This window comes from Prionailurus viverrinus, chromosome D2, assembly GCF_022837055.1.
Source record: "Prionailurus viverrinus isolate Anna chromosome D2, UM_Priviv_1.0, whole genome shotgun sequence".
Classification (NCBI taxonomy): domain Eukaryota; kingdom Metazoa; phylum Chordata; class Mammalia; order Carnivora; family Felidae; genus Prionailurus; species Prionailurus viverrinus.
The window spans coordinates 85,421,122-85,446,029 of NC_062571.1; the positions used below are offsets into that span (position 1 = coordinate 85,421,122).

At 49.5% G+C, this 24,908-nt stretch overlaps 1 protein-coding gene across 4 annotated transcripts in view; it reads left to right on the forward strand.

Annotated features, from left to right (window-relative positions):
- Window positions 1-24,908, forward strand: part of MGMT (O-6-methylguanine-DNA methyltransferase) — a 366,049-nt gene that overhangs the window by 275,485 nt on the left and 65,656 nt on the right. For all 4 annotated transcript variants that reach the window (XM_047825010.1, XM_047825012.1, XM_047825011.1 and 1 more), the window contains exon 5: window positions 17,613-17,752. In XM_047825010.1, coding sequence (XP_047680966.1) covers window positions 17,613-17,752 — 140 coding nt within the window. The remainder of the gene's footprint in view (window positions 1-17,612; window positions 17,753-24,908) is intronic.

A 24,908-nucleotide genomic window follows, 5' to 3' on the forward strand; every position in this document is an offset into this window, starting at 1 on the left:
GTGACACTGTAGACCAGCCTTTAGCCAAGGAGCAAAGTCCCCAGACCGCCCCCCCACCTACCCCAGGACGGCTCTTTCCCATCACCAGCCAGAGATCCCCACTGTCTGTGTGCCCCCCGGGCTCTGTGCCCTGCTCATTTCGGCCTCCAGCCTGGGCTTCGCAGACAGGCCCAGGGAGTGCTAGAAGGAAATGCCTCTCTCGTACCCAGAGCAGGGGGAGAACCACTGCAGAACCACTGCATCTGTTTGTCATGGACGAGGACTGACTGCAGGTGACATATCTAATGCCAAGTGTGAAAAGCTGAAGAAGCCGGAAGTGAGCTGTCTTACAGGGTTGTCCCCAGCAGGCCCCTCTCTGCACCTTGGCCCTGGTCCTTGAACCCACCTGGCCAGGCAGCAGGCGGAAACGCCCCCAGCCCTCCATTTCCCTCTCTGCCTAGGAGAACTTTCTTAGTGTATGTTCAGTGCAGTGTCGCAGCCGGGCCCTTGCCTGGCCTTCCCTCCGTCCTTGTCACCCCTGCAGAGGGCACGTGCGTTACCTGTCCTGTGGCAACCCCCTCTACCCACACCTGCACGGCCTCGTCCTCATTTGAATAGGTGAGAAACCAGAGTCGGCTGCACAATTGGAGCTAGATTCCATCACTCAAAATTCAGTCACAACTTCTTTTGAATTCTTCAGCTGCCCTGAGGCAAAGGCTCAATGTTGATACTGAGATTAATCCCCAAAGAGCCCCTCATTTCTCTGCAGAGAAATTAAAGCTTGCCAGTTTTCCTTTTGCCTGTCCTCCTGACAGCTCTCTCAGTAATGATATGCCTTCTCCATGGCATAATCCCTGTCCTACGGTAAAGAATAATTCATTAAGAAATTAAGGGCTTAGTGCCTTTCTGTTAGGCTGGTCTTCAAAAGTTAGCTAAAATTATGTAACAGACCTCAGGGCTGTTTCACAGGAGCTCAAGGAGCCATATGGGTGGGGACCACGCAGACCCACCCACCCCCTATAGATTTGTCAGTATTCCCAGAAATTAAGTCCAAGGACAGAAGCGCCTGGGTGTCAGGCCTAGGACTGCGGGACGCTACCCTGCTTCAGGAGGCAAACAATGTTTAGACTTTCCGGGAGCAGCCAAGTAGGCCTCCTGGTGAAGCTGGCAAGGTCCCTTTCCACTACTCGGGAGAGCCAGCAGGAGGCTTCTAGAAGTTTCCAACGGGATGCACAGGAGTTTCTGAACTGGATTGGAAGCAGGGTGGGGTGGTACGTACACACGTGATTGTGTATTTAGCGTGAAACGGTATGGGTCCGAAACGCGCTCAGCTGGTCCCTTCTCTGCCCTGTGAGTGAAACCGCCAAAGGGAAGGTGTGATATGACATCAGCAGTGGCCTTCCTGTCGTTGCTCAGGGTGGATGAAGGGATGGCAGTGTTGGAAAACATTGTGTTGTGTACATTGGTGACATTGTGCCATTTTAAATCTGATTCTCCACCTTTCTGTTGTGCTGCTCACAAGGTTGTGTGGGGAAGGAGCACTGACCCTGTGTGTGAGTGCCGTGTGGGGAACAGCGTTCGGTTCTTTCTGGGGAATGGGCCGGTCGGGGGCCTGGTTAGGGGAGCAGGTCCCAACGTCCTGGCCACGAAAGCTGGGAGAACTTCTAAGAGGAGAAAGCGAGTGCCCCGAAGGAGAACAGCCTAGGTGAGGTGCGCGGGGGGCCGGGGACCCGAGGGAACCAGGACCGGAGGCTCGGACTTGTTCTCAATCCGGCCTTTTCTCAGTGGCCCCCCAGCGCTCAGCACGCACTCAGGTGCACGCTCTTAAACGCGTACTCTCCTTCCCTCCCCCTCAGCGTTTTCACGCCACGTGTTTCTCTGTGGTTCTGATATTGTCCGGAAACCATTAACACCTGTTCAGAGTCGGGTCTTCTGCTTTGAGCTGAATGACAATTATTTGAATGGTGAAGGGTGTTAATACATAATTATTCACATTCAAACCAGGACATTCACGGTTTAATCATCTCTCTGTAGGCCTCCTTAAGTTGGAGCTTACAGTCTTGGGCATAATTCTTTCGTTAAATAAGTTTCGGGCACTCTAATTATTGGGAAGGTGACTACAAATACGCACAGGTGCCGCCGTGAGGACGCGGTGCCCCCTTCACCTGGCAAAAGCCTCGCTGGGTGTGCATCGTCTCCTCGCACGTGCGTGAGGCGGGAGGTTCATTTCCGAGGGCTAACAGTCCAGTCCGTGTGCGAGATGGGCTCTGTGATCGCGTTCTCGTGCGCCCAGGACCCGACGAGCGTGCGGGCGCATTTCTGTTCATGAGCACAGTGCCCTGCTCGGCCTGGCTAGGCCTCGAAAGGGGCCGGCTTCACCCTTTAGACCCTGTGTTCATCTGGACCCCTCCATCTGCTCAACATTACTGAGGTCCCCAAAGAGCTTGGATTGCGAGGGTTGTGTCTGTCTGCATTTCCCAAGCTGGAAATTAACCCTGAGGACTTCTTAAGGCCTTAAGTTCTTTTAAAAATAACAATGAATTTGCTACATGTTATCAAAAATAATATATTTTGTATGAAAATGGCTATTTCCCAAAACCAAAAACACTTACTGAGAAGACTGGCTTTTTTTTTTTTTTTTTAATGTGTTTGCCAATCTCAGTAGTGTCTGCCTTAATGGAAGACAGCTGGATTCTCATAGCTACCCTGTCACTTAATCTGTTGTGGTATCACACGTCATTTAGCTTACGGAAAACTCCTACATGCTTGTGAGAGCAGGAGAATTAAAAAGGCAAATAACATCTTAGTGTTACTGTGAAAATCCCCCTAAACGGGTCTCAGGGACCCCTAAAGCTCCCCAGACCACACTTTTGAGGACCAGTGTTCTAAAATATCAAAAATTTTATTGCGCCTCAAAATTACTCATTGCCTATACAAGGGGTAGTAAAAGTTTTGTGTGGTGCTTTGTGGACTTTTTTCAGTTTATTTTGTTTTTTTAAACTGCATCCCAAAATGTTTTTTTGTGTTTTGTTTTTTGTTTTTTTTGGCCCATAGCTAGAGATGCGTACGATTGTGGTACTTGTTAACAAATTAGGTCAACCTGTGCCGTGCACTCATTCTGGCATCGGCCAGACCCAGAAGCAAAGCGGAGCCCCGCGCCGTGTCCCCATGCTGGCAGGAGGGAATTTCACATCCGCGTGGACATCACCTCACACGTCTTTCTTTCTTCCTTCCCTGACCTATGTTGATATTAGTCACGAAAGGGAAATTTAGGAACTAAAAACACAGTATTGTTGGCCGCAGAGCCCAGCCGCCACCTTCAGTGGGTCCGGAATGCACGTACGGGACCAGGAGCAGAATGCCGTGAGGCGGAGACCGGGCCTGTCTCCCCGTCTGGCAGGGTAAGCTCGTGTACGGCCGGGACGCCGTCCTCCCCGGCGGGCTCATCCCAGAACAGCCCTAGGCTGTGGGTGTCACACCTGCCCGCCTTCCCTGGTCAGGGGCAGAGGGGAGAATGGGCCACCTGTGGCTAGCCCGGGAGGGAGAGAGAGGTAGGCAGGCCAGCACGGGGGCACGAGGGTCTGCTGGGCACTCCTTTCCCCTCCCACACGGCCGTTTGGCTAAGCATGCGTCATTGTTGGGGGACAGGAATCCAAGGATGGACAACAGGCCCTACGGACAAAGCGCCTTCCCCACAGGTCAGCTCTGATGACCTCCGTGCGGCGTGTACCTTTGCGCACGTCCCGTCCGACCAGGATGAAACCGAGAGGGAGGGGTGGGAAGCAGCCCAGTCGTGTACCTCTGTGGGGGGTGCTGAGGGCGTGGTGGAAGACTGTGCGATGCCGGTGATGGAGGCCTGTGCCCGAGAGCCTGGCCCCCTGCTGGCCTGGGCCTTCCCAGCATGCCCTTGGATAGCCTGCTCCATCCGGGGCCCCAGGGATCTCTCACCCGCCAAGGAGAGGACAGTCACACCAGAGTCATGGCGGCTGTCAAGGATTCAGTATGATAAAGCAGGTTGCACGGCGCCTGGTATGCAGTAAGAAACGTTAGCACTAGTTACGAACCATCGTTGATTCGTAAGCAAATTGACCAAAATTTCCAAATGAATTTTCAGAATAGCACTCATGCCCCTATTTCCTCAGCATCGCTCAGAACCTCTGAGGAACATCTCTTTCAAGATAGCCTTTCTAGCATTGGTGGTACAGTGGTGAGCATAGCTGCCTTCCAGAATAGCCTTCCAACTCTGCATCATGTACGCTGACCAGGCTTTTATTGACTACTTACTGTGTACCTAAAACCCTCCGTGTTCAGTACTTTGAAATACTTTGCACATTGGCAATTTTTCTTACACAGGAATGGATTCGACTGGTGGAAAGTGATCCAAAATTCAGCCTACTTAATAACACCGATCCTTAGGCCAGCAGAAATCGTTTTGGAGCCACAAGCACTGAGGCCACAAAATAACAGGCCGTCTTTACGCGCTGGGCATCTTACCAGCTGGCTCAGCGCGTAACACCCAACGGAGTAGCCGGGGATTTTCTGGAAAGGGGGGTTGGGCGGGTAGGACTCCCCAAAGGTGTCCTGTGAAAGGCACATGCCTCCTTCTGTAAGCATTCCGTCGGGTTGTCTTACCACAGAGCCTCGCGCACAGGTAGCCGTACTGGGCGTGGGCCCATCCCTGGGGCGTCCGCCACTGACTAGGAGCGTCACTCAGGGCTGCAGGGGAATGTCGGGCTTAGAACCAGATGCACGTTGGGGACGGCAACTACCGTCTGCATGTAGTTTTTATAGAAGGGTCTCAAAGGTATGGGCATTAGCATCTCTGTTTTGGGGACAGAGGCAGGTTTTCTCTGGCTTGTCCGTTGTCAAAGTCACTCGTGCAGTTAATCCTTCGCACGGTCACTGCTTACACCCCAAAACCACAGGGCTTGTCTGCCATCACTCACTCATGGTGTGGTCTTCATTTCTCAGAAGAACTTGGTAAGTGGACGCTGAAGAGGGGGAGCTCAGAAAGGCTCATCCAGAACAGAAGGCCTTAGCCAAGCCACTGAGCTTGGGACTAGCTTACAGACAGACAGGGACCCTGTCACCAAAACCCACTTTGGCAGTAGGGTGCACAGGTCCTGCCTTCTAGGCCCCAGGGAGCAGTAGACGAGTCCAGCACCCAGCCAGCTGTGTGGACAGTAGTCAAGCCATGGCACTGAGCCTGATTTTTGTCATTTGTTCAATGAGGATAGTGATGTCACCTTTGCAGAGTGGGTGTTGAGGACTTTAGTGGAAAATTAGCTACAGCTCCTAAGAGCTCAGGAAGCTCTGTGCCTGCGTGGTGTTTGGGAAGGCGGGACACAGAGCAGGGGGCCCGGGCCATGGCCAGGCCAACTGCCTTCATGTGTCTTCTTCTCCTCCACGTGCCAGAGAGTATTGAGCTGTGCCCCCAGAGAGGCCAAGAGGCCCCTGAGTGTCTGAGACATCACTGTGGACACAGGCCTGCGGAGGCTGGCTGGCTCACCGTGGGTGAGCCAAGTGCCTTAGAGTGTCAGAGTAGCAGGAAGGTACCTTCTTTTTTGTGAATGTTACAGGCCATGAATTCTGCCTCTGTATGTGGCTTGAGTGACCATTCGCTGAAAATCTATTACAGTCTGACACAAGGGGTGGATGGGATCCACCCAGCAATGCCCGGGTCACAGAGGTCCCGTTCTCCCAGCTGGGAAAGAGGCCCTCTGGTTTAGCCCTTAGGAAGATAGTGACAGTAGAACATGGAGTGGCCCGTGGACGGTTCTAGACGAGAGCCTCTTCTTGCCTCTGAAACAGCCACTGTCTGCCCAGGCGTCTTCCCCAGGCTTCCCTGTTTGCGGGCTCGTCTCCCGAGTGTGAGATGCCCCCCTTCTCCTGCCTGGGAAACCCCTGCCCATCTGTCGGGACCCAGGCCCCCAGCCCCCTATCAGTTGATTGGTCTCCTTGCTCCGGGGATGGGGTTGGCACACACCAGCCAGTGCCACAGGGTTTTGCGGCCTGTTCTGTAATACGTCGCACATAAAGATTTGAGGGGCACCCGGGGGGCTCAGTCGGTTGAGCATCCAACTCAGGTCATGATCCCAGAGCTGTACGATCAAGCCCCCCATCGGGCTCCATGCTGAGTGTGGAGCCTGCTTAGGATTCTCTCCCTCTCTTCCTCTGCCCGCTCCCCCACTTGAGCGTGCTCTCTAAAAACAGAAAAAAAGAAAAAGGAAAGGTTGATGTGGGGCTCTGTTCCCCCACAGTCCTGGCCAGTCTGCCCATGGGCAGAGCTGTGACCGTGTGTAGGTGGCCCTGTGCTGTCCTGACCCGGATTGCGGGTCCACAGTAGATTTTCACACACTTGATGTATCACACACTTCATGCACTTCACGTATCAGTGCATCTGCACTGTCCCACCGTCAGGAAGCTCAAGCTTGCGCACATGCGCGAGTGACCTCCTATAAACTTGTTTTTCCTTTGTTTTTCCTCCGTTACGTCTTTTGTTTTTCCTCTGTTATGTCTGGGTCTGTGGAGGCCATGGGGAGCATGTTGAAGTAAGTCGAGTTACTTGCCCTCTATCTCGTAGCTACCGTGTAACGTGTATGTTGGCGCATGTGGAAGGCACGGATGGATTATTGACACGTTAGCTGGAGAGTCGCTCCTAATGTCCGAAGATGCTGCGGTTGCTGGGGATGAGTGTGGAGTTCGGGAAGGCTGTCTCCAGGAGACTCGTTTATGTTTCTAAAGGCCCCCGCGGGCACACCCCTTGCTGGGCCTGCTGAGCAGTGGGGTGGCCTGCTCTGGCCTGTCCAGAGGCACCAGGCTGAGCTGCTGGAACTCCGCCCGAGCCACAGCCCTGAAGTGTTAGGGTGGAGACCCATAAGGCAGGTCCTTGGTCTCCCTGAGCTGGGCCAAACAGAAGGGACCCTTGAGGTGACCATACAGAGAGCGTTGGGGGGTGAAGGGGGCCTTGGAGAGGGGAAGTCGTTTGCAGGGAATGTGACCGAGGCTCTGCTATCGGTGGGTATCTTGAACTTCAGGGAGGTTGATTAAAAACGAAGTGATTGGAAAAGGTTTCCCTCTATGTTTTCCAACTTTTTTTTTTTTTACGTTAACATAGAGTAAAATTGACTTTTCGTACTGTGCGGTACTGTGAGTTCTAATACGGGTCAATTTTCCGTAGCTGATGCTATAATCAGGACCTCGGGGTTCATCGTCCTAAAAGCTCCCTCCTGCTGCCCCTCTGTTGTCACTGCTGCCCCTGCCCCCGCCTCTCTACTGATTCTTAGCAGCCACTGGTCTGTTCTCCATCCCCGTGACACATGTACATGGACTCAGCATTTAACCTTTCAAGCCTGGCTTCCGTCATTCAGCTTAATGCCTTTGAGATCCATCCAAATTACTGTATGTGTCTATAGCTTATGCCTTTTAATTGTCACAGTCCATGGTGTAGATATACCTTTGTTTGCTTATATAATTTTCATTATAGCCATTGTAAATAGGTCTGTAATGCCATCTTATTGTGGCTTCAAGTGGCATTTCCCTTATAGTTATGTTGAACATTTATTCAAACATTTACCATTCGAAGGAGCTGTCCGTTCAAGTCTTTTGCCCATTTTTAAATGATGTGATTTAACACTGTTGACTCTGGAGAGTTCTTTATATATTGTGGTTATAAGTTCTTTGCTGAGTATGTTATTTCCAAATATTTTCTCCCAATGTGCAACGTTCTGCTAACGCTGACTTTCACAGACCAGGTTTTTTTTTTTTTCATTTGGACAAAGCCCAATTTATTTTTTTAATTTATGGATGGTGCTTTTTGATGACATGTCTAAGAACTGTTTGCCTAATTTCAGGTCACAAAGATGTTCTAAGTTTTCTTTTAAATTTTTTTTAGTTTAAAGTTTTACATTTAGAGATATGTATTTTGAATTAGTTTTCATGAGGTATACAATTTTTTAAATATTTTTAGTTTAAAGTTTTACATTTAGAGATATAATCTACTTTGAATTAATTTTTATAAGGTCTAAGAGTTATATCATGATTCAGTGTTTTGCATGTGGTTATCCAGTTTTCCAACACCACTTCTGAAAATATCCTTTTTTCATCGAAATGCTTTTGTAACTTGGTCAGAAACTATTTGCACACATTTATGTGGGTCTCTTGGAAATCTCTGTCAGGTTCCATCAGTCTGTGTGTTTACCCCTTTACAAATTTCACATTGTCTTGATTCCTATACAGCATAGCAAGTCTTAAAAAAGTGTTAGTGTGATTTCTCCAACTAGTTTTTTCTTCCCTTTTTCAAAATGTTTTGACTATTCAAGTTCCTTTGCCTCTCCATGTAAGTTTTAGAATCAGCTTGTCTATATCTACAGTAATTCCCTGGGATTTTGACTGGAAGGGAAATAAATTTATAGATCACTTTGTGGAGAACTGAAATTTTTATATTGAAACTTCCTATCCATGAACAGAATATGTCTCTCAAATTATTTAGGTATTCTTTGATTTCTTTTAACAACATTTCATCAGTTTATACATAACACTAACCTACAAGTGTGATTTTCCTGTGTTGACTTTGTATCTAGTAACCTAGCTAAACTCACTGTAAGATTTTGGGGAGGTGGGGTGGGGTGGGGGTGGGTAGATTCCTGGGTATTTTACCATAGACTGTCATGTTGTCTGTAAATAGGGACAGTTTTCTTTTTTCCAAAATGTATGACTTTTATTTATTTATTTTTTGGCTTTATTGCAGTGGCTAGAACTTCTACTATGATGTTGAATAGTAGTGGGAATCCTTGCATTTTTCTTACTGTTGAGGGAAATGCATTCACTTTTTCACAGTTAAGTGTGACATTAGTGCTAGAGTTTTGTTTTGTTTTTTTTGTCTTTTTTTTTTTGGTCAATACCTTTATCAGGTTGAGGATGTTATTTTCTTTTCCTAAATGGTTGAGAGATTTTATCATGAATAGATGTTGAATTTTGTTAAATTTTTTTTTGCCTCGGTTGATACATGTTTTTCTTCATTGGACTATTACTATTATGGTTCATATTTGTTTATTTTTAATAGATTGAGAAGTGAGTATAACTGGCTCCCACCTTCCATCAGCCATTTAGTTAATTGATCCAGTCCAGTATACCATATAGTAGTATGAGACTCTGTATCAAGTACAGTGTGTATATGCAATTCTTTTTGCTGTTAGTCTTACAGACTCGTTTCCAGAGTTTCTTTGGTCACCAATTTTCCCTCCCTCCAACTTCAGTGAGGTTGTTCATAAGTTGTAATACACTTAGATTTTCTTGTCAGTCTTCACCCCTTCCTGGGATCCACCAGTCTTCTAAATGCTTTTGTTGTTAATTTGCATATATTTTGCATATAAGGGTTTTCCATCTGTGTTGCTTTTCCTTTTCCAAAACATCACATAGTTGGGATCAGACGGCAGGTAGCTTTTGCTTTTTTCACTTAGCAAATACACATCAAGGTAACTCCACGTCATTTTGTGGCTTGATGAGCCACTCTGTATGACTGAATAATACCCCATTGTATGGATGTTCCATAGTTTACCCATTTATCCATTGAAAGACATCTTAGTTGCTTCCAGCTTTTATCAATAAGTGAATAAAGCTGAGATAAATATTCACATGGAGGTTTTTGTGTGGCCACAGGTTTTCAGATAAGTTGACTAAATATTCAGGAGTGCAATCACTGGTTCATACAGTAAGCCTCTGTTTAGTTTCGTAAGAAGCTGCCAGATTTTCTCCCACGTAGCTGTGCCATTTTGTTTTTTCATCAGCAGTGAATGAGTATCCCGGATGCTCCATGTTCTTTCTCATCAGCAGTCAGTACTATCGGATTTGGAGGTTTGTTTGTGTGGCTCTTCTAACAGGTATAAAATTGTACCTCATTGTTTTAATTTGTAATTCCCTGATGACAAATGATTTTAAAGATCTCTTCATATGTTTATTTGTGTCTGTAGATCTTCTTTGGTGCGATGTCCTTTTGCTATTTTATAATAGGGTTGTTTTATTTTCCTGTTGTTGAGTTTTAAGAATTCTTTGTATAGTTTGGATACAAGTCCTTTACCAGATATGTGTTTTGCAAATATGTTCTTTCAGCCTGTGGCTTTCCTTTTCAGTATCTTAACAGCACTTTTCACAAAGCAGAAATTAATTTTAATAAGGTCCCATTATTTTTTTCATGGATCATACTGTCTCTAAGAACTTTTCCCTAAACCCACAATTATCTGCATTTTTTTCCTGTATATCCTTCTGAAAGTTTTATAGTTTCACCTTTTAGTTTTAGGTCTGTGATCTATGTTTAGTTTTTGTAAAAGATACCTGGTCTGTATCTAGAATCTTTTTGTGTTTTTTTGTTTTGTTTTGTTTTGTTTTGTTTTGTGTGCATGTGGCTTTACAGTTGTTCCAGAACCATTTGTTGGCAATACTATCATTTGTCCATTGAATTGCCTTTCCTTCTGTATTTGTGTGGGTCTGTTTCTATTCTGTCCCACTGATTTATATATTCTCTATTAATATGCCCTGTCTTGATTACTGTAGCTTTATATGTAGGTTCATTTTTCCAATATTGAATCAGCTTTGACTCCTCAAACTCCACTTAATTTTGCTGTCTTCTTCCTTTTATATATTGCTGTATTTGATATGCCAGTACTTTGTTGAGAATTTTTGCATAGTTAATGAGAAATATTAATCTATACCTTTCTGGATTTGGACTTTTTCTGGTTTTGATATTGGAGTAATTCCAATCTCATAAAATGTTTTGGGAAGTGTTCCCTTCTCTGCTGTTTTCTGTAAAAGATTGTCTTGAGTTGATGTATTTGTTCTTTAAATGTTTGATAGAATTTAATGGTGAAATCATCTGGCCCTAGTGATTGTAGAAGATTTTTAACTCTCAGTTAAAGTTCGGTGATAGTTACAGGACTATTCCGGTTATCTATGTCACCTTGGATATGATTTTGTAGTTTGTAGTTTTTGATACATTGGTCTGTTTCATCCATGTTGTTCATTGTTGTGCATAGAGTTATTTGTAGGAATATTTCATTCTCCAGTTACTGTCTGTGAAGTCAGTCATGACATCCCCTTTTTTATGCCTAATGTTGATAACATGTTTCTTCCCTTTTTTTTTATCAGTCTTGCTAAAGCTTTTTCAATTTTATTGATCTTTTCAAAGAAGACAGTTTTGGTTTCATGCATTTTATTCTATCATTTTCTTTATTTCCATTTCATTGGTTTCTGCTGTTACCTTTATTATTTCCTTCCTTAGTTTTATTTTGCTCTTTCTTGTTTATAAAGTGGAAGCTTAGATTATTAACTTGAGACCCTTCTTCTGTCAAATATGCATTTAATACTATAAACTTCCCTCTAAATATTGTTTCAGCTGTATCTTGTAAATTGTGACCTGCTGTATTTTCACTTGTATTCAGTTCAATGTATTGTTTTTGTAATTTGCCTAAAGACTTTCTCTGTGACCCATAGATTATTTAAAATGCCTTGTTTTCTGTCCAAATGTTTGGAGGTTTCCAGTCATCTTTTTGTTATTAATATCTAGTCTAATTCCATTATGATCAGAGAATATGATTTGAATGACTTCAATTATCTCAAATTTGTTAAAGTTTGTTTTATGACCCAGAATGTGGTGTATCTTGGTCAGTTTTTAGTGTGCATGTGAAAAGAATGTATATTCTGTGATTGGATAGCGTGTTGTGTCAATCAGTTGAAACCAGCTGGCTCATGGTGTTTTTCATTTCTGTGTCCTTGATTTTCTGTCAACTACTTCTGTTAGTTACTGAGAGAGAAGTGAGGTCTCCAAGTGTGATTGTGGGTTTGTCTGATTCTCCTTTCAGTTTTGTCAGTTTTTGCTTTATTTATTTGAAACTCTCTTGTTAGGTGCGTAAAGGTTTTGGGTTGCTGTGTCCTGGTTGTGAGCCGTCCCTTTTGTCACCATGTAACATTCCTTTTTACCCCTGGAAATTGTGCTCCTCAATCTGCTTTGTCTGTTACTAACTTTTCTTAGATTACCGTTTTCATGGTGTGCTTTTCCCATCCTTTTAGTTTTAACGCATCTGTATCTATTATTTGAAGTGAACTTCTTGCAGACAACACATACTTGGGTTATTCTTTCAATCCATCTGGCACACTATTATTTTTTCATTGGTGAAGAAAGGCCATTTATATTTAATGGAATTATTAGTACGATAGAATTTCTATCTGCATGTTTATTTCACTTGTTTTCTTATGACTTTATTATTACATAATTATTTGTTTTCTGTCTTTTCTATTTTTCCTTTCTCTTTTCCCTTCCCTTCTTTGGGGCTATTTTAACTTCTTGTTCTGTAGCTTTTGTTTATCTGTTAGGTTTTTGACTACATCATCTCTTTATAGGGATTATAATCCTTGCATACTTAACTTTCCGAGCAGTCGGCCCAGTCTGCCTCTTTTTTTTAATTTTTTTTTAATATGAAATTTATTGTCAAATTGATTTCCATGCCAACACCCAGTGCTCATCCCAACAGGTGCCCTCCTCAATGCGCATCACCTACTTTCCCCTCCCTCCCACCCCCCATCAACCCTCAGATTGTTCTCAGTTTTGTTTTTTTTTTTAAAGAACTCATCAGAAGGACAGTCCAGGGTATTTAGCCAGCTAATTACCATTCCTTTTGTTCTGACTTTACTGCTAAGCTTCCAGGCTGTGCCCTCCAGTCTGAGGTCCCTTCTTGCTAAAGACCTTCCTTCCGCAATTCTTTTAGCTCACTTCTACTGGCAGCACCTTTGTTTCTGTCTGAACATGTCTTAATTCTAGCTTTATTTCTGACGAGTTTTTTTTTTTTAACTGGATATAGAATTCTGAGTTTCTTTCTTGTCTTCGAGCACTTTATAAAATTGCTATTTCACTTCCTTCTGACCTCCATGGTTTCTGATGAGAATTGTACTGGCATTCAAATCCTCGTTCCCTTTTAAATAACACATCATTTTTCTCTGGTTGTTTTGGAGAGTTTCTTTGTCTTTCGATTTTACCTGCCCGCTTCGTCATGATATGTGTGGGAGTAGATTGCTCCGGGCTTGTCCTGTTTGCGGTTTACTAGGCTTTTGAATTGTCGTCGTATATCTTTGGCCAGATTGGAAAAGTTTTAGCTATCATTGACTAGCATTTTTTCTGCACTGTACTCTTTTTCCTCTTCCTCTGGAACTCCAGTTAATTCGACTGTTAGACCGTTTGGTTTTGTCCTACGCATCCACTTTCTGATTTTTTGTTGTTTAACGTGTTTCTCTCTGTTTCTCAGATCATATCGTTTCTGTTGACTTCAGTTTATTGACTGTTTCCTCTGGCATCTCCATTCTGCTATTGAGACTGTGCAGTTTTTGTATTTTGTATTTTTCTGTACTAAATTTCCATTTGCTTCTTTTTTATAACTTGTATTTCTTTGAAACTCAGTATCTTTTCATTTCTTTCAAAGGTATTTTCCCTTCTTACAGCATTTTTATTGCAGATAAAATCCTTCAAAGTTACCAGGCCATGTATATGAAATTCTCACATCATACACTTTAAATATCTTACCATTTTGTCAACTAATCCTCAAAATGCCGGGGACAAAATCTTGTCATGTGATTCCAACTTCTGTGGCATCTTGGCCTTGATGTTTGTTAATGTCTTTTCCAAGACGAGTTGAGGGTTTTATGATTCTCTGTTCGCCAAGGCATTTGGGATTGTATCCTGATCATTTTGAATGTTAGGTTCTGAGGCTCTCAGTCTTGTGTGAGTCCAGTGTATAGCACTGCTATTTTTTTTTTTTTAGGAGGCACTCAACCTGGATGGGTTTGGCTCTAAGTTCTGACCAGGTTTCTGCAGGTTGTGGTTTCAGTGTCCATTTTGTTGTTCAGACTCCATGGTCCTGCAGGTGTGCTGTCCTACGAATCAGCGGCCGGTCTAGAACCCTTACATCCATTCTCCATGTCTTTGGTTTAGAGTGATCCACACGTGCACAGGTCAGGAGTGAGTCCAGGAATTTACAAACACCTTCTCAGTGTGCTTTCCCAAACTTCCCTTTCTCTGCATCTTCCCTGCTACTGTCCAGTTCTCAGGGACCCTGTTTGGTCCCTGCTCATAATTTGGCCTTACTTACCCCACTCAGATACACACCTCCTAGAACTGCACCAACGTCCAGAGCCAAGTACTGAGAAGACAAAGAGGAGGAAAGCAGCCGGGGCCTGCCCGCCTGCGGGGACCACAACTGCTTCCTACAGAAAGAGACATGGGCATCCCGGTTGCTTCGGGGCCAGGGTGCAAGGGTTCAGAGATAATACCAGAAAGCGAGCGATTCCTCTGCTCAGAGCATCGGAAGACCCTTCTCCCTGCTCAGGGAGAGAGAGACAATACTTGCATACTTAACCTGCTGGCGCACACCCATGCATCTGCACCTGCGGGTGCCCTCTAGCTGCTGCCTGGTGGTGGAGAGCCCGAGGGCCTGGGCAGCCGAGAGACGGCCCTTCCTCAGGAACCCGCACCCTGCAGCAGAGTCACCTTGAAAGAACGATTCTACCCAAAGAACTCCGAAGCGTGGTGTTCTTGCTTACTGGAGAAGAGATGGCGGAGGCAGCCTTGGTCTTAAGGAGACCTGATCTCCAGGCCCAGCCCTGCCACCGAGCAGCCGTGCTCGAGCGTAGCAGTGCATGGTGGGGTGCAGGACACATCCGTCCGGGGAGCTCTCGCGATGGTGTTCATCACCGGGGAAGAGGCAGAGGCCCAGGGGAAGGAAGCGACTCGTCCAAGACCCTGCAGCCTGGAGTCTGCCTTGGCCCCTGGGTCCGTTCCTCCCGTTGCACGTGAGGACTGTGGTATCTGCGTAGGCTCCCTCATCAGAGCCCCACTTGGTTGTGTCAGTGCAGGCACACCAGTGAAGGCTGCCATGATCTCTGCTCCCACAAGTGGCAAGAAGAGAGCTCACATATAAAATTCTGGTGTCCGTGACATAGAATGACGTCTTCCATGGCCGTTGTTAACCCCATCGTGAGCCCCTAGGAGACTGATGACATACTGTCCGGCTAGAGACAATGTAGAAAGCAGTCTTGGACGGGGTAGGTGCTCCCGGTGGGCATGTTTAAGTGGCCACCCACGTGGAAACAAAAACGGCTGTGTCCTTAAGGGAGCGGAGTGCAGAGAAGCAGGCCAGCCCCCAGCGGAGCCTACGGTGGCCCCACAGCAGAACACGGCCCCAGAAGAGGCAGGAGAAAGGGTGGGGAGGAGAGGGTGAAGGAAAGGAGCATCCAGAATGTGGCCGGCAGAGGCCGCTCCGCACAGCTCTGGGGTCATGCCCGCTCCCCAGGGAGACCGTAATGGGAGGGAAAAGGATGATCATCTAATGGCTGCCCTTTGGGCCACCTGAAATGATGGCCCAGCCGCCGAGGACTTGCGTGGACACCTCCACCTCCAGAAGATAGATCTTCCACATCAGCGTATGTTAATTTTTATGAGTAGGTTTTACTACGTTTTAGAATGATATTTAACAACCGACAGTGCCAGCCCCTCCTGGAAAGAAGAGCAGTTTCATGGTCTGATTTTGCACGGGTCAGGGTCAAAGGCACTGTCGCTGAGCGCCGCTCCAACTAATTAATGCATTTGCTCCCTACAGGGTGAAATTGGGTTTTCAGATACATTTATAACACGACTTGCTTGATTCCTAAATATTGCGTTATTTGAGCTATTTTTCCTACTACACGGCCTGGTGTGTATGGGGTGAGAAATTATTTCCCATGAAAAATTGACAGCGAAGCTGAAACTGTCTGATGAACCCTGTGCTCACATACGGACACTTTATACCTGGACAGGCAGGCGCTGGAGCGGCACCGCGGCTTCTCGGAGCTGCCCTGCGCCCCCGGGTGAGCTTGCACGAGCGCCTCTCCTCGTGGTCCTACGGCTTTGGGAAAGTTCTGGGCTCTTCTTCTGGAAAGCCCGGGTGGCATCCAGCAGAACACACACACAGCGACCCCTCTGTGCTGCACAAGGAAGGCTGGAGACGGGCCTCCCCGCTTCTTGCGGTCTCCATGACTGCTTTCGCGCAGTTTCTCTTCTAAGACCTCCGGCCCTGAAATCGCCTTCTCCCCAAGTTATTGCCGGGCGGCCTGCCGCCTCTTTCTTCCTTGTCTTTTTGTTTTGTTTTTGTTTGTGTTTTTTGGTGTGTTTTTGTTTGTTCTTAAGTGAGGCATAACAACAGCGACAGCAGTCATGATGAACAGTTTGATTTCAAAACCCTTTCTGAAGAAACCACAGTAAACAGAGTGTGTTTGCCTAAGGAAACCCTCCGAGCAATCAGCCAGTAACACAACTGCATGTGCTAATGAACCCAAAGCTGTTAATGTGGTTTCTTCAGTTAAATTGATTCATGAATTTTGAAGAGAACATTATCTAATGAATTTTCTTTGAATAGAAAGCAATTAAAAGGACAAATCAGTCTGATTAACCCCAAAGTCACCCTCCTGCCACAAATGGTGTACAGTTTGAAATTATATCATAAAAAACTAGAGCACATTTGCTATCTTTTTGCCCTCTACTAATCCATGTAAATTAATGAACAACAAAGTTAATTTCTTTGATGACCCTGTTCTAGTATCACCTGGATTATGCTGATGTTTAATTTGCTTAATGTTATAATAAAGACTAAACAGATTTTTTTTTCCAGCGAAGTGATTATCATTCCCTTCAGTTAAGAAGTGATTTTTATTATTTAAAACGCATGTAAGGGTGTGTTTCCTTTAAGAACCAAATCGCACTTTGCCAGCTTGGCACCGAGTGTAATTAGTGCTATTATGGACACACTCCGGAACACCGCTGCTGCCCGTGGAAGCCTTCCCTTTGTCGTTGCCATCGGGAACTCCCGCCCCCGGAGGGCTCGGTGCCCCCACCGTGGGGGACACAGCTCCGTGTCCAGTGCTCCTGAGCCTTGCGTTCCCTTTGGAAAGACAATAGGTATCGATTCAGACCAGCCTCCCTTGCAAAGCTGGAGGCAGAGGGAGAGAACGTTCCCATGCATTCACCTGTTCACTCCCACAGCAAGGTGAGGAGCAAGCGTGATTTGATGTGGCTTGCCAATTAAAATGGGAATCAAGTTATTTTATTTTTGCAGCCCTGTGCATCGCAGATGCCTGTAGCCAAGGTCACTGCCAGCCCCGTGTACGTGGGGTTTGGCATTCTGAGTCTGCTCGCTGCTGGGTGTGGCCGCCTAGCATAAAACCACAGCCCGGCCCATGGCTCCTTTTTCCTTGTGTATCCCAGCTGACGTTGGCAATGACCCAGCAGTCTAAGAGGTCCTGAAGTCAGTAGGCAGGCAGGGCCTTCTGGGCTCACGAATGTGTGCGTGCCCCAGTCCTGGAAGAACATCACGTGGTCCTTCCTGCGTGGGAGCCGGGGACGCAGGGGGCGGTTGCAGGTCTGGGGTGCGTGGTGTTGGGATGGCTGCGTAGGGGCCAGCCCGCACAGTGACGGGACCCTGTGTGGAGGCCGCATTTTAATTGACTGTAGCACCTCTGTTTGTGTTGACGTGCTTTCTGTCTCAAGACCGGCAGGTTTCTACATCAGAGCTGCGGGAGCCGCTTGTCCACATAACGTCATTCTGCATTCTGCCTTTCAGATTCGTTCACCAGACAGGTGTTGTGGAAGCTGCTGAAGGTTGTCAGACTCGGAGAAACGGTTTCTTACCGGCAATTAGCAGCCCTGGCAGGCAGGCCCCGAGCAGCGCGGGCAGTGGGCGGAGCGATGAGGACCAATCCTGTAAGTCGCTGCCGGCGGGTGCGTCAGCGGGGCCGCAGGTGGCGGCGGGAGGGGGGGCCCGGGGCCCTGCAGTGTAAGCGGCCTGTGCGGCACCGCGTGGGGAGCAGAGGAGAGGAGGCATCTGTACGGGCCCCCAGAAGAGGGGTGGGCGGCCCCTGCCCCCCGTTTTTGGTGGTGACGGTGGCATGTCTTCCCCCAGGGGTGGCTTCACCCCAACCTTTTCATGTCCTTGTCCCCGCTGTGCATCTGTAGTCGCGTTTTGCTGAGAGGGAGATCCCCTCCAGGCCACGCCGAGCTCCCCAGAGGATGGGCTGTGTGGGGTGGCCGCACGCCTGTTGTACCCCATAGGACAGAGGGCGCTTTCTCCCCATCATACCCGTACCTGGGCCGCCGGCCATGCTGTCTCAGGAAGGAAGTCCACGTGAGTTGGGGAAGAGGCCGTGGCGCCCCCGTCCCCAAAGCCAGGTCTGCCGGAGGACGACCCCGTACAACTGAGTGAGGCCTGGAATGTTCTTTCTTGTCAGCCTGTCCAGAGCCTGGCAGGGGCCTGCTAGCACATTTGAAACAGTTTCTCCCCGAAGCGGTGGGAACGTCTGCGACGGGATAGAAGCGTGCCATGCTGTCAGGGGATGACATCCTGGGGGAGCGTGACATCCTGGGGGAGGAGTTACTACATCAGACAGACCTCCCTCCTTTGAAAATGGCTGTAGCTTTGCTGTGTGTCCTCAAAATTCTCTTCATCCCCGTTGACCCGGGCGAGGCGGGCGTTCACACACCCCAACCCGCCGCTCTTGCCAGTTGGCACCGACTGCCCTTGGTCAGAGCCCGGCATCTCTAGGAGACGGCGATTACCCAGCTTTCCGCACAGCACGGCCTTGTTTGGTTTAAGCAGCAGCTCATAGAGGATTGCAGTGGATCGCACTGTCTTGATATGTGTCTGATCTGGAGAAGAGCTCTCTGCCTTGTTAAAATCCGATTGTCTGAGCAGCGTGTGATGTGGACGACACATCGCACCCAGCCCGCATCTCCCCATCTGGAGTCCTCGGCGGCCGTGGCTGCTGAGCCCAGCGGGTGTCCTGTTGTGTTTTCGCTGCCACGTGCCCAGCTGCGTCTTCAGAGTCCACCCCCTCCACACCCTGTGGGTGCACACGCTGACCATGCGCGCAGGATGACTCGGAATCAGGTTTATGAGCATGATTTTTTACGCTTCTGACAAACTTTGACCCACATCGTTCCTCGGAAAGGCCACCGCCTTCTCCCAGGTTGTGTCTCCACGTTGAGCAGTTGGACCATGCTCTGGATAGAAAGACGGCTGGGACACCGTGGTATCCGGGCTCCGTTTCGCGCCTTGTGAGAAGGACGTCAGAAGCTGGCCGGGCTCTGCCTGTCCCGTCCCCTCCCTCTCCCCACCCCCCACCCCCCCCCCCCCCGCGGTCGTGGCATCCTGTGGACATCCTCCCTTTGTCCCAGATCTTCATCCGTGTTGCGGGCCCCATTTCTGCTCTCCGTGCCCTGTGTGTAGAGTCGGTCACCCACGCTGCTCACGGAGGCTTGACTTGACTCCCACCGTGTGACGCAGCAGGTGGGTGCCGCCGTCGCTGCCCCGGGCGTGGCTGCCGCCCGCCTCTGCTCCGAGAACAAGCGTTGCTAACGGATGGCGCGCATCCGTAGCCCCGCACCTGCCTTCTGTGTGATGACAGCAGTTTCTCACTCTCTGAAAGGGATGTGCCGTCACTGTTCAGCGATCACGCTCCTGGCAATATTCAGAAACATTTATTGTTCTGCAACCAGCATGACTCTCTTCTCTTGCTATTAATCTCGATGAACATCTCTCTTCAACTGTGGCCTCAGTCACTGAAATTTATAAAATAGGATCTCCCAAGGCTTAAATCTCTAATGTCCGTAAAGTCAACGTATTGACTTCCCCGCCTCGTGCCCAGGTCAAGAATGGCAGCGACGGCATCAGGCATGAGGGCCGAGCAAGCGCCTGGTCCCTCCTCTTGGCGCTGTCCTGTGCCACGAGCAGCCAGGCACGAGCCAGGCCACGAGCCCTCGGGGCCTGGCCACGTGTCCCTCTGTTGTCGGGCGCCGCACGTAACCCATGCAGGGACCGTCCACGCGAGGCGGTTGTGGAGATGCCGGCAGCTGCAGGGCGGAGCAGGGCTTCCAGGCCTGGTGCCGACATGCCACAGGTGCGCCTGCGAGAAAAACTTCGAAGGTGTAGCCAGCTTCCGCTCAGCCTCCCAGGGAGCTCTGCGGTCCTCACGGGGTTCCCGTAAAGTTGATCTAAAACCTCCTTGGAGTGGGCTGGGGCGTCCAAGAGGTGACCCAGGAACCTGCCACGACTGATGTGGCTGTCCCACGTAGGTGCCCCCTTTCCTTGGTGCTGGCGGCACAAGGCCCAACGCGGAGCCCCACGCATCAGCTCCAGCACCGACAGAGCATCGCTGAGAGCTGCTCGTTGAAAATCTCTCTCAGTTTAGGCTGAGTGGAGCAATTGTACCTTTTGGGAAGGAGAGTAAAAGAATGGGTTTGGAATGTGGCAAAACACCACGGAGCTCACTGTGCACTCATTCCTTAGGTGGCTTGCGATAAACGCGAACACGAGCTGCCTCGTACTGCAGCCCTTGCTGCGGGGCGGGCTTCTCTTCCCCACCAGAGGAAGGGTTGCTTGCTGCCGTGTGGGGGTTTGGTCCCTTCCTAAGTGCTCGGTTTTCCAGGTTTTCCACAGAGGACTCACTAGCCCACATAAGACGGTTCGGCAGCCTTCTGGAAGGTGCGCCCCCCCCCCCCCGACTCATTCACCACGGAGGATGGTCAGCCTCCTGTAGGTGAGTCTGGAGACGCCTCGTGGCCCTCCCCCACAAGAGCACCCTTCCGCTCATCCTCAGACAGAATTTGCTAAATGCAGTTCAAAGGCGATCAATACATCGCACAGAGAGTTTCCCCACTTTTTTCTAAACAAACGCATTCCTGAGGAGTTAGTTTATTCACAGATTGCCACGAGCGTTAATGACCCCCCGAGTCTTGTTCTGCCAGTCACCCAGATGGCTGTTGATAAAGATTTAGCATCATGTTCTAAGTGTCAGGGCTGTCAGTGGGGCTGAACCATTTGACCAGAAGAAAAAAACGCACAGGGAGCTATTGATTACAGCTTCCCGGTGTCACTTGTTCACCAGGATTTAGGTATTGATGAGGCCGCGAGTGAAAACAAGCCCTCTCCCTTGTGGGCTGCTACCACAAGAACAAAGGCGAAGTTGGAAAAAATATTCAGCCAGCACCAGAATCAGAGGGATTCCATTATTGATTGAAAGGCCCCTTCGTGTTATTTTTGTTGGAGACAAATCTATGGGTTTGGAAGTTTTATAGCACTTGAGAAACAGTCTGTGTAAGTGATGGATTCAGTATTGGATGAATTAGATTTCACAGCGTGAAGATTTCAATGCAGCTGTGATATTATGAGCTGCTTGGTTATTGATAAAAATTACATTTTATGCAGTACAGGCTTTCAAGAAGAGGGTGTAGAGGGTATGGATCCTTTGAAATGTCCATAGGGCGCAAATACATTTTGGCCGCCTTGGTTATTTTCGTCTTCTGAGATCCGCCACCAAAGTCAACACGGACAGAAGCGGTGCTCCCTGCCTCTTGTGTAAAAATCGTGCGTCTTTGGCGAGCGACCCGCTGTCCCGCAGTTGCTGCCCAAGATGAAGCCTGGCCGGGGCGGCGGCCGTCACTGCCTTTCCACGGGAGTGGGGCTGTGGTCTGTGGGACACACAGAGCAGGGAGGAAAATCAGAGCCCGCCCGTGAAGTCAGCGTTGGGTGGGGAAATTGAATCGGTACCTAAAAACATCCGTGAAACTAGCTCGAATCTTTATCCGTCAAAACCTGAGTTTCACGTTGTTGTGTCCTCGAAGCAATTATTAATGTGACTGTTTATTGTATTTGATAAAAACCCTCAATCGAAGTCAATATTCCAGACTTGAAATGTTGTGATTCTCCCCCCAAGATGACGGGGATGGTTGGCTGCTTGCGGGACGGGGCGGCAGCGGGCGCTTTCCCGGTGTGTGAAATGGCACAGACGGGAAGCCAGCTCTCCCCAGACCCGCCCTGACCCTGCGACTTGTCCTTAGATCCCCTGAGACTGCATGCGTTCCCATGGCAACCCAAACTTGCAGTCAGAATAGGGACTGGTTTGTGATGCGGGAGAAGTTAGGTTCTCAGCATCCAGGCCAGGTTACCCACAAGGCCAGTGATCCCCCTCGGGCAGCTGGTGGAGAGGCCATGTGCAGGCTCCGGGTTCCGCCCCCGCTGGGCTGGACTCCCCTCCTTGCCCCTAAACTGCCGTGGCAACTTGGGCAGGAAATGTAACCCAAGGCTGACCGTGCCTGGCCTCAGGCTTGTTGGAGGCTGTGTGATGCGCCACAGCGGGCACAGGCCACGTTCTCCCTGGTGGTGTCGTTGAGTGCTGGGTCCGGGATGGGACAGGGGACCGTGCCCTCTGCCCAGAGACAGGTGTGGCTCGGGGCCTACTGGGGGGCACTCTAGGCGGGTTGTTTTGTGTGACGGGCTGAGGTGGGTGCACGGCCACAGGGCGGCTAGACGCCATGAGAAGAGACCCCAGCCACTTTCCTAGAAACTCAGCTGACTGGTGGCTGGTCGCTGGTCGCTTTGTCCAATTCGGGTCTTTGGAGTTGGAGCTTGGGGGTAGGGGACATGAATCTTCACTCTGTTGAGCTGCAGACTTAGCAGAGAGATTCTGAGAAACCCTCACCCTTCAGGGCCCTGCAGGAGTGGCCGTTTTTCCTTGCAGGGCATTTGGAGCACGACAGCCACATGTGAGTGCACGGAGAGGGGCTGGGGACAGCAGGTGTGGGGCTTCGGGAGGTGAGGCAGGATGGGAGCTGAGCGTCCCTGGGGACCACCCAGCTCCCTTCCAGGGTGGGGTCCGCTGAGGGTCTGTCTCCAGAGCGGGGCCAGTTCCTATAGCTGTGCTGGCTGGCTGTTCGTGGAGCACTGCTGTGATCTGCACAACAATGAGAACCGTCACCCTAGCACGTCCTGGGCCTTCCGTGACTGACCACCCACGTCCCTGCACCCCAGTCAAGATGCAGCCACTTAGGAATGAGGGCTGTTTTAGCCAGGACCCCTGGGCAGACCATCTCCTGAGAGGTTTGAACTCTGCTGAGAATCCACCAGATGTCCTGTCCTGGGAAGTCTTGGGTTCTGAGTAACTGCTTGTCGGGGCCTTTAAGCAAAATGACCATTCATCCCCCAGAGCCCCCACTGTGGGAACACGGTGTGCCCCCTGCAGTTGGCATGCTCTAAGTAGTGCCCACTGGCCACCAGGGAAGCGAGGTCAGCAACTTGAGACAGGCTCCTGTCCACTCTGGCTTTAAGGGGGCGTAAGTTCCTTCCCTTTCTTTTCCTCCTGTGTCCTGGGCCAGCTGTGCAGTGGATAAAGGACAGCAGGGTATTAGCTTTATTCAAATAAAAGCTCAACTCGAGAGGTGCTGTGGCCACAGTGGGCTTCCCAGGAATTCTGGCTGGAATGAGCCCCCCTGCCCTGTTACCAGCCCCAGCAGAGGCAGGTGCTGATGACATCTGTGCTGCGGGGCAGACAGGTCCCCTCGCAGGACCCCACCTGGTGCCGGGCATTCCCGTGCCTTCGTCCCAGGATGGCTGGTCAGGGAGTCCTCCCCGCCTCGGGCCGGGGGTAAAGGATGCGGTGGTGGGTCCCTTCTTCCGGTGGGCGTCCCACCCCATGGAAATCAAAAGCAGGGGCAAGGCGCACTGTGCCCACCCTCCACAGTGGACTCTGTCCTGAGAACAGACCCTGAGCAGGTCTGCCAGCGGACATCCTTAGAGCTCCTGTCGGTGCAGCCCAGACCAGTGGCGGGACAACCCAGGCGCTCCCCTGGGGACCGCTGCTGAAAGGGACCCCCCTACCCTTGGGGAGGACAGAGGTCTTCTCTGCTGGGAGAATTTACTATAGGGAGTGTGTTAGATGGGATTGTTGGCCTGCGTGTGGCTGCAGGAATAACGAACCACCCATGTGACCGTGGTCTCGACTCGAATCCAGGACCTGTGAGCTCTGGTATCCAGTTTGGGATGTGGAGGACCAGACACCCATGGGTCTGCCCTGTGCCGGCCCCAGGCAAGGGCAGAAGGACTGCAGGGCACGGGGGGAAGTGTCCTGTCCTTGGGGCATCAGGGTGTGGTAGGGAGACCTGCCTGCGATGTGGGCCCTCCTCCTCCGGGGCTGCAGGCCAGCCTGCCTTCCTCCGGGACTAGTATCGCAGCATGTCGAGCTGCCGGTGAGTTGGATTGGCAGGGTTTGGCGAAGGCCCTGGGCGCGCAGAGCCCAGCCCTCACTTCCATTTCCTGGTGTGTCCCAGGGATGCACGGCACCCAGACAGCCATCACCGTCCCTGGTCCTGGCAGTGGGTCCTTTTAACGGTGGGTTGGCTTCTCTTTGTAGGATTGTATTTGGATTTTCATCATGAGGTGGTCTTGCTTTTAGTGAAGTCGTTGTGTTGATTAAGCACCTGACTCCTCCGTCTGTCTCCAGAGGTGGGTGCACAGGGAGGCCCCAGTGCCCTGGGGAGGGCTGTGGGTGGGCACGGCCCCGGGTCTCGAGTCCTCAGGGATGCTGTTGGCCAGCCTGTCCCAATCCAGGTATCCAGGGGCCAGATGGTGGCAGCGGCTGCTCAGGTGAGAACAGACGAGGACTAGAGTTTCTCAAACTTCCAAGTATCCCGGGATTAAGGAAGGGAGACGCACTCGCAGTGCAATGCAGAGCATGAAGCAGGTCAGCAAACCTTCCCTATGAAGGGCCTGGTAGTAAATACTTTGTTCTGCAACAGCAGCCCCAGACAACATGGCTGTGTTCCAATAAAACTTTATTTACAAAAGCAGGTAGGAACTGTGCCAGTTTGCCACATTTTTCCAGTGCCTTGCGTGAGTGTGGTCTTCCCTGAAGGTTCTTGTCACTTCTCGAAACGTTTGCGAATTTTACCTACCGCCCCGTAACTTGGAAATGTGATTTTGAAATTTGTAAGCATACGCCGCAAATTACTTACCAAAGACAGTTTTCTCCTTCCGAACGTTGGTATGAAGGGGTTCTCTGGAAAATGCCGTTCATTTGCCTTGGAGCGT